This window comes from Orycteropus afer, unplaced genomic scaffold (assembly GCF_000298275.1).
Source record: "Orycteropus afer afer isolate SDZICR_OR568_19922 unplaced genomic scaffold, OryAfe1.0 scaffold00010, whole genome shotgun sequence".
Taxonomy (NCBI): Eukaryota; Metazoa; Chordata; class Mammalia; order Tubulidentata; family Orycteropodidae; genus Orycteropus; species Orycteropus afer.
In genome coordinates, this window is record NW_006921597.1 from 21,305,115 (window position 1) to 21,314,671 (window position 9,557).

The 9,557-nt window shown below is 39.9% G+C and overlaps 1 protein-coding gene across 1 annotated transcript in view; it reads left to right on the forward strand.

Moving 5' to 3' along the window:
* LOC103205259 (calcium-binding mitochondrial carrier protein SCaMC-1-like) overlaps positions 1–9,557 on the forward strand; it is a 72,221-nt gene that overhangs the window by 40,903 nt on the left and 21,761 nt on the right. Inside the window, 2 exon segments of the mRNA XM_042782101.1 lie at positions 8,433–8,478; positions 8,481–8,597. Coding sequence (XP_042638035.1) covers positions 8,433–8,478; positions 8,481–8,597 — 163 coding nt within the window.

Below are 9,557 nucleotides of genomic sequence, written 5' to 3' on the forward strand. Positions count from 1 at the left end.
TTTTTTAAAATTATGATTTGGGTGAAATTTTATAGTGCAAATTGGTTTTCCATTACATCCATACACATTCTGTTTGTGACATTTGCTGTAGTTTTTTTTTTTTTTTTAAATAATTCCAAATTAGTAGATACAAGTAACAGGCATGGACCTAGGGTTAAACATCAAAGTGATTAATTTTGAAGCTATGAGTTAGGGCAGCTGTGTGTAATTTAAATATGTTTGGAAAATACTTTTTTGTGATATGGATCTTTTACTAATTTGTAATTATAGCGATGAGACACCCAATTAAAAAAAAAAAACAAAGCAGAGTTTGCATATGATTTTTTAATTTCAAGGTTTTTATTCCCTTCCAAGTCTAAACTATCCTATGTATTTGTGTGACAATGTTGATATATAACCTAGGATAAGCAGTACTTCCTTCAGATTATTTGTCTCACATTTGTATAGTAAGGAAGCAGTTGACTTAGTAATGAGATAAGGAGCTTTTCTATCATAACATCTCTCAGTGACAAAGGAAAAGTTACTGTAGAATTGAGGACTATTTACTTGGAAAAGGAGCTTTGATGGCACAGTACCTTAGGCATTTGACTGCTAACCAGAAGGTTGGAGGTTCAAACCCACCAGCCACTCCACGGAAGGAAGACTGGGAAGACTGGGCAATCTACTACCATAAAGATTTACTGCCTTGGAAACGCAAAGGGGGTCAGTATGAGTTGGAATCAACTCGATGGCAGTAAGTTTTTTTTTTTTTTTTGGTTTTACTTGGAAAAGAGCTATAGCTCTTTTCTGTCATAATGAACTTCAGCATCAGCAGGGTTTCTGTATGCTTTCCTTTCTGCCTTTTATGTATTCCTGTTATCCTTTCTAAGGAGCTCTGGTGGTGTAGAGGTTAAAGCATTCAGCTGCTAACCAAAAGGTGGTGGTTCAAACCCACCATCTGCTCCACAGGAGAAAGATGAGGCAATCTGCTTCCATAAAGACTTATAGACTTGGAAACCTTATGGGGCAGTTCTCTGCCCTGAAAGGTCTCTATGAGTTGGAATTGACTCGATGGCAGTGGGTTTTAGTTTTGGTGTTGGTTATCCTTTCTATTTACTTCTATCATTTCCCAAGGGTTCTAGACTCATGTTACAAATACTATAGCTGACTTTATACTTGCCAGGATTAGTAGAGAGGATGTGATTTAGCAAAGGTAAACCTAGAACAAAGGTGTGTAAGAAAACCTTTTACTGTAGGGTAGAGTTGGGGGTGGTGGTAGTTAAGGTTGTGTGTCAACTTGGCTGGGCCTGGCTGAGTGGTTGGGGAGCTGGATGTAGTATTCCCCATGATGAGACTGGTAATCAGCTCCATGGTGGAATCTACTGTGACAGCTGAGTCCTGCCTTAGGGATGTGGTCTGCTTCCTGTATATAAGGAGAAGTGTTGAGAAAGGTCTCTGAGCTTCTTGGAATATCTCGATCCTGCATTTGGCTGAGTTTTCCTCTCAGTGGCCCTCCATGTTTTCTGCTGATCTTGAGACTGTTTCTGGTCTTGAACTAGTGGCCTGATATCTGCTTGATATCTTGGGACTGTGCTATTTTCTTTGTCGACCTTGGGTTTGTCAGCCTCAGTAGCCAGCAGCTGCCTGAGTGAAGAGATGCTTCAGCTCCAGTGGGTTGGGAGCAAGAGGCAGAGCTGAAGTCCAAGGTTGAGGGGCCTTCATCCAGTCCCCAGATGTGCACTTTGAACTTGGACTTCTAGCCTCTCAAGCTGTAAGAGAATAAATCCCTGTTTGTTAAAGCCACTCACTTGTGGTATTTCTATTGGAGCAGCACTAAAGAAACAAAACAGGGGTTTTTACCTTTTTTGGGGGAAGAGGTATATATTTTTACCTGATATAATTTCATAACAAGCATACATTATAGTACAAGGAAATCCTGTGTATATTTTACCTAGATTCCCATTTATTTATATTTTGCCACTTTTTCACTTTCTCACTCACTGTGTCTCTCATTCTCTCTCTCTCAATCTCGCCATATGCATGTGTATACATCCATGTTTAAATGAATATTTCAGAGAAAATTGGAAACATTGTACTCCTTTATTCCTAAATATTTTAGTGTGAATTTCCTAAGAAAATGAGCATTCTTTTTTTTTTTTTTTTAATTTTTATTGTGATTTGGCTGAAAGTTTACAGAGCAAATTCATTTTCCATACAGCAGTTCATACACATTTTGTTTCATGACATTGACTGTAATTCCCCACAGGGTAACAGCTCTCTTCCCACTTCCTCCCCGTAGTTACCTCTTCTTCATGTCCTTCCCTCCCATGCACTCCCACCACCACCCCTGAGCTGTCTCCCTGTGCAAACACTGCCCTTCTGTTCTCCCATGATTGTTCACTCCAAGAGTGTATCTACTTGATGTAAATGTTCACCCCATATGCCTGTCTATTGTTTGGCTGGAAGCCATAGGAGTGAGTTCAGTTCCAGGCTTAAAGGGTAGCCAAGGCCATCATCTCAGGGGTCTCACCAGGCTCTATCATACCAGCAAAACTGGTCTTTTCTTATGATTTTGTTCCACATTATTTTCCCACTGTATCTAGGATCTCTTGTACCGATCCCCCTCTAAGTGGTTGACAGTGGTAACCAGCTACCAACTAGTTCTTCTGGTCTCATGGTCATATAGAGCGAGGATTGCATGGTCTAGCCATCTCTTGGACTAATTGTTTCCATGCATCTTTGCTTTTCTTCCTTCTTCTTTGCCCTGGATGAGGAGAGACCCATCATTGCATCTAGATGGCTGCTTGCAAGCTTTTGAGACACCAGTCTTTACTCACCAAAGTAGGGCATAGAATAATGTTTTTGGGTAGTATGTCATGCCAATTGAGCTTGATATCCCCTGTGACCAAGGTCCTGAGGCCACAGGTCCAACTACACACTCCCTCAGCATAGCTGGCTATGGCCAAGAAGCCACCACAACCTTGTCCCTTGTTAGCTGTACTACACACCTGGACATACAAATACAGCTCATACAAATACGCATGTAGAAATATTGTCTGCTAACCCTATACAAGGTCATGGGCACACTTTCCCCTGACAAGACATACCTGATCGTTCAGCCTGTCCACCCATCTATCTATCCACAGATCAATGCTTGCCTTTACTCACAATGTTGTACTGTATGTGCAAAAGGGTTCATCTTTGTTGTCTGTCTTCCTCTTCCTAAACGCCACCAGGTTGATTACTCACTTTGGGTACATTGCCCTTCCCTTCACCCAAATCAATACTTCTCGCTACCTATCTAAAATTCCCTCCCCTCCCCCCCCCCGTAACCAACAAAGAAAACTTCTTTCCATATATAAACCTTTCTTTGACTTTTTACAATAATGAACTGATACAGTATTTGTCCTTCTGTGATTGATTTACTCAGCATAATGTCCTCCAAGTTCACCCATGTTATGCAGTGTTTCACAGATTCTGTATTATTCTTTAGTGTCATGTAGTATTCCATTGTGTGTATACACCATAGTTGGGTTATGCTTCTTCTGCTCATAGGCACTTAGGTTGTTTCCATCTCTTTGGTATTGTGAATAGTGCTGCAATGAACATGGGTATGCATATATCTGTTCTTGTCCTGGCTCTCACTTCTTTAGGATATATACCTGGTAATGGGATTGCTGGATCACATGGTATGTCTAATTCCAACTTTTTAAGGAGTTGCCATATTGCTTTCCACAGTGGTTGTATCATTTTACATTCCCTTCAGCAGTGTATGAGAGTCCCAATCCATCTCTCCACATCCTTACCACCATTTGTTATTTTCTGTCTTGTTGAACTTTGCCATTAGTGTGGGGGTGAGATGGTATCTCATTGTTGTTTTGATTTACATCTCTCTAATTGGAGCTCTGGTAGCATAGTGGCTAAGGCACTTGACTGCTATCCAGAAGGCTGGCGGTTCAAACCCACCAGCCACTCCTCGGAAGGAAGGTTGGGCATTCCTACTTCCATAGTGATACTGCCTAGGAAACCCAAGGAGGGGTCGCTATGAGTCGGGGCCGACTCGATGGCAAACAACAACAACAACAACAATTGCTAATGATTGTGAACATTTCTTCATGTGTTTCTTGGCCACCTGAATATCTTCTTTGGTGAAGTGTCTATTCATATCCTCTGCCCATTTTTTAATTGGATTGTTTGTCTTTTGGATTTTGGGGTGTTGGAGTTCTCTATAAATTTTAGAGATAAGCCTTTTGTCAGGTATGTCATTGCTGAATATTTTTCCTAATCTATAGGTTCTCTTTTTATTCTTTAGGAGAAGTCTTTTGAAAGAGCATTCTTTTATGTATTATCAAAATCTGGAAATTTAACAATGATACAATACTATTATGTAATCCAAAGTCCTTATTTGAACATCATTAATTTTGTCCCAATTATATTTTTTATAGTATATATGTGTATATATTCATTGTCCAGCTCTCACATGTATATAAGGCTGTTGAAAATGCCATGGCTTTAGTCAGACACACCTTAGTCTTCAAACTGACATCTTTGCTGTTTAACGTTTTAAAGAGAACTTTTGCAGCAGATTTGCCCCTTGCAATACATCATTTCATTTCTCGAGTGCTGCTTCCATAGCATTGATTATGATAAGAAAGACCACAAAAAAATGGATGCATTTGAATTGTGGTGTTGGTGAAGAATAGAAAAAAAAAATTTGTCTTGGAGAAAGTACACCTGGAATTCTCCAACGAGAATGCCCAGATTTCATCTCTCTTACTTTGGTTATGTTGTCAGAAGGGACTAGTCCCTGGGAAAGGATATCATGCTTGGTAAGGTAGAGGGTCAGTGAAAAAAGGGAAGACCCTCAACAAGACACAGCAGCTGTGATTATGGGCTCAAGCATGGCAACAATTATAAGGATGGCGTAGGACTGGGCAATATTTTATTCTGTTATACATAGGGTCGCTATGAATCAGAACCATGTCGATGGCACCTAACATGTGTGTGTGTGTGTGTGTGTGTGTACATGTTGTTAGGTGCTGTCGAGTTGTTTGCAATTCATATATATATATATATGGGAGCTCTGGTAGCATAGTGGCTAAGACACTTGCCTGCTAACCAGACGGCTGGCGGTTCAAACCCACCAGCCACTCCTCGGAAGGAAGGTTGGGCAATCCTACTTCCGTAGTGATACTGCCTCGGAAACCCAAGGAGGGGTCGCTATGAGTCAGGGCTGACTCGACGGCACATAACAACAACAACAACAACATATCCATCCTTACCCGCTCATCTATCAGTTTGTCATACTGCGGTGGTTTGCATGTTGCTGTGAAGCTGGAAGCTATGCCACCGGTATTTCAAATATCAGCAGGGTCACTCACACTGGACAGATTTCAGTGGAGTTTCTAGACCAAGACAGACTAAGAAGAAAACAGACTAGGAAGGATGTGGCCAGGTCCACTTCTGAAAATTTGTCTACTGAAAGCCTTACGAATAACAGTGAAATATTGTCTGATATAGTGCCAGAAGATAAGTCTCTCAGGTTGGAAGGTGCTTAAAATATGACTGGGGAAAAGCTGTTTCTTCCAAATAGAGTGAACTTAATGATGTGGATGGAGTAAAGCTTTCAGGACCTTCTTTGGCTGATGTGGATGTGGCATGACTCAAAATAAGAAGAAATAGCTGCAAACATCCATTAATAATCAGAACATTATGTATATATATGTATGTATTTATATCTCCAGGAGCCAATCTAGGATCATGTATTGCATTTAGTTATTAGATCTCTTTAATCTTCTTTAATCTAAAAGAATTCCTCAGTCTTCAGTATGTTTTTTTGTTTGTTTGCTTTTCCTTTACCTCGGTATTTGTGTGTGTGTGTGTGTTTGGGAACAGAGGGGCTTTCATGGCTACTTTTATACACATCTCTTAATTTTAGAACAATAGCAACAAAGAGTTAGTACTTTTATTCTGAAAAAGGGAAGTCATTCCAGTTATAAGGACAGAACACTGGCATTTTCACAATTGAAATTGAATCTTTATTTTCTTAAAGAAGTATAGTCCCTTGATTAACTTATTCCACAAATATTTATTGAGCACCTGTCAGTTGTCAGGCACTGTTGCAAGCACTTGAGAAAGTTATTTTCTTGTAGGAGGAGACAGATAATAAACAATAAACATAAGAAATAAGTAACATATATTATTTTAAAAGGTGATAAGTACCTTCTGAGGTGATATGGGCTGTAGGAAAAAGAAAAATTGTCCCCAGAACAACTTAAGAGGGAACAGAAGGGTCAGGGGGTAGAGGTAGCAATTTAAAAAAGGATGGGTAGGACCAATGAGAGGGAGACTTCTGAGCAAAGACTTGGGAGGAGGTAAGGGAGTTAGCTAGATACCCCTAGCAGGTGAGCATTCCAGACAGAGGAAATAGAGCAGAGGCCTGTGTCTAATTTACTGGGTCTGGAATAGTAAAAGCTGATGGGACTGGAATACAGTGAATATAGGGGTCAGGGAGGTATACAAGATGAAGTCAGAGAGATAATGGGGGAGGCAGGTCAGAGTAGCATAGTGCCTAAGGCACTTGACTGGTAACCAGAAGGCTGGTGGTTCAAGCCCACCAAGCACTCCTTGGAAGGAAGGTTGGGCAATCTACTTCTGTAGTGATACTGCCTGGGAAACCCAAGGAGGGGTTGCTATGAGTCAGGGCCAACTCGACGGCACATAACAACAAACAACTGATGATACGGGGAAGCATGGTAAAGTTGAGAGTAGGTGATCTGATTATCTTCGTAAAAGGATAACTCTAGCTGTTATTATTGAGAATAGACTGCAGGTGGCAAGGATAGAAGTTAGGAAATGATGGATCTAATCCAGAAGAAAAATTGTGGTGGATTAAACCATGTTAATACCAGCAAATAATAACAGCAAAGTTGGTGAGATTCTGGATATATTTTGAAGGCAGATCCAATAGGATGTCCAGATGGATTAGCCATAGGATGTAAGAGAAAGAGTGGCCAAGGAAGTCTCCAAGCTTTTCCTTTTGAGCAATGGAAATGATGGAGATGCACTCAGCCAAGATGGAAAAGGCTATAGGTGGGGCAGATTGGGAAGGAAATCAAGAGTTCACTTTTGGATATCTTGATCAGTATTTTACTTTCTAGGACCACTGTAACAGAATAGCACATGCTGGGTGGCTTAAAGTATCAGAAATTTATTCTCTTACAGTTCTAGATGTTGGAAGTCCAAAATAAAGGTGTGGGCAGGGCCATATTTTGTTGGAAAGCTCTAGGGAAGAATTGTTCTTTGCCTCTATCTAGTTTCTGGTAATCCTTGGCATTCTTTGGTTTGCAGTCGCATCACTCCAATCTCTGCCTCTGTTGCTGCCTAGGCATCTTGTCCTGTGTGTGTCTGTGTCTCCAAGTTTCTATCTCTCTCTAAGGATACCAGGCATTGAATTTGGGGCCTATGCTAATCCAGTATGGCCTCATCTTAACTTGATTACATCTGTAAAGACTCCACTTCCACATAAAGTCACATTCACAGGTTCTGGGTAGATATAAATTTTGGGAGGATATTATCCAATCCAGTATAATCAAACAAATCTTCATTTGCTTATATAGCAAATATTAAAAAAAAAAAAAAAAAAAAAAAAAAAAAAAAAAAAAACTTGCATATTTGTAGCTCTTCATGCCCACCAAAACCAACCCACCGCCATTGAGTTTCATAGCAATCTTACAGGATAGGGTGGAACTATCCTGAGGGTTTTCAAGGCTGTAAATCTTTACAGAAGCAGACTGCATCATCTTTCTCCTGCAGAGCAGCTAGTAGGTTCAAACCATCAACATTTTGGTTAGCAGCCAAATGCTTTAACCACTGTGCCACCAGAACTCCTTAGCTATTCTTAAGGAGTGTGCATATATATGTGTATAGATGTATGTGAAATCCTTTTACGAGTTTATCAGAATATTGAGGTTGGAGATGGCGTTGAAGAAGCATCCCTTTTTCTTTGGGTCCCTTATCTGCATCACAGCACAATAGCTGTGGCTACACTCCTTTGTGATTTGGACAAAAAAGAAGACAAAAATGAATTTAAACACTCTATCCTCCTACAAAAACCCTATGGAGCGGTTCTACGCTGTCTTACAGGGTTGCTCTAAGTCAGAAATGACTCCACGGCACACAGCATCGACAACAATCTTCCCACAAAGTTAAATTTGGAAATTTGACAAAAGCATTTAAATACTGTGTTCTAAAATACTCCTAAAGAAAACTAAAATGTTCCAGGGAACAGAAAATATGTAAATGTGCTGTCACTGAGAATACAGTTTGACCCAAGATTGCTCTCTCTTTATTTCTATTATAATGGATGGGATCTGTAGCCCATAGTTTATGGGAATTCTCTGGGTTGGATAACCTATCAATGATCTTATAACATTACTTTCTCTCACATTCAGATTTTAAAAACAAAGTTGGCGATAAGTAGAACTGGAGAGTACTCTGGGTTTTGGATTGTGCCAGGAAGATTTGGAAGAATGAAAGGGTTAGAGGCTTTTACAAAGGCTTTATTCCTAATTTTCTGATTGTCATACCATATGCAGGCATAGATATTACTGTTTATGAGCTGAGTTTGTTTCCATAATGAACTTACATCTGATTTATTGTATTTCAATATATAATACATTAATTTTTTTTTTTTTTAAATGAAATCATAGATTTTAGGCAGAGTTAAAAGAAAACACATTTTTCACAGTCTGTTTTGCTGAGTCTTCTTCCTCAGGAGTACATGTTGGTTCTCTAAGGGCCTCTTCTCTCCCGATGCACAGCCCACCCTCTTTTGGTGACTCCATCTAGGTTTCAATAAAGTTAGTGTGCCAGCTGCTCCCAGGGTTGGTTTTTGACCTCTTTGCTGATCACCAAGGAGACTGGATGACATAGTTTTCCCTTCCAGTTTTTCCTAGTGTCAGAAGTCTGATTTGGCTCATGTTCCTTTTGTTCTGGGTTTTCATGTGAATAATTTCTGGTAATAATAATTATCTTCTCCAAATCAATTATAGCCATTGGGTCTTAAAAAATGGGAACAATGTAGGTTGTTTTTTGTTTTTGTAGGGAGAGGGAGGAGTGTAAAATAATGACCTATTTTTTAAGTTAGCCATGTCCAGTTTCACTTTGGTCACTCTCTGTCTGATTTTGACAGACCATTGAATGTGACCTTGCTTAACCAACTCCTTCCTCTTCTGTGATCCTGAGTATCTTCCACACCCATCAGACTTATTATTATATTTTATTTATTTTTTGATGAACATATACATATCAAAACATGTTCCCTTTTAACATCTTCTACACAAACTGTTCAGTGACATTCGTTACATTCTTGTGCCAACTTTCTCATTATTTCTGCTCTGTTGTTGTTGTTGTTACGTACTGTTGAGTCTGACCCGACTCATAGCGACCCCCCTCTTGAGTTTCCAAGGTGATATCACTACCAAAGTAGATTGCCCAACCTTCCTTCTGAGGAGTGGCTGGTGGGTTTGAACCGCCAGCCTTCTGGTTAGCAGTCAAATGCCTTAGGCACTATGCTA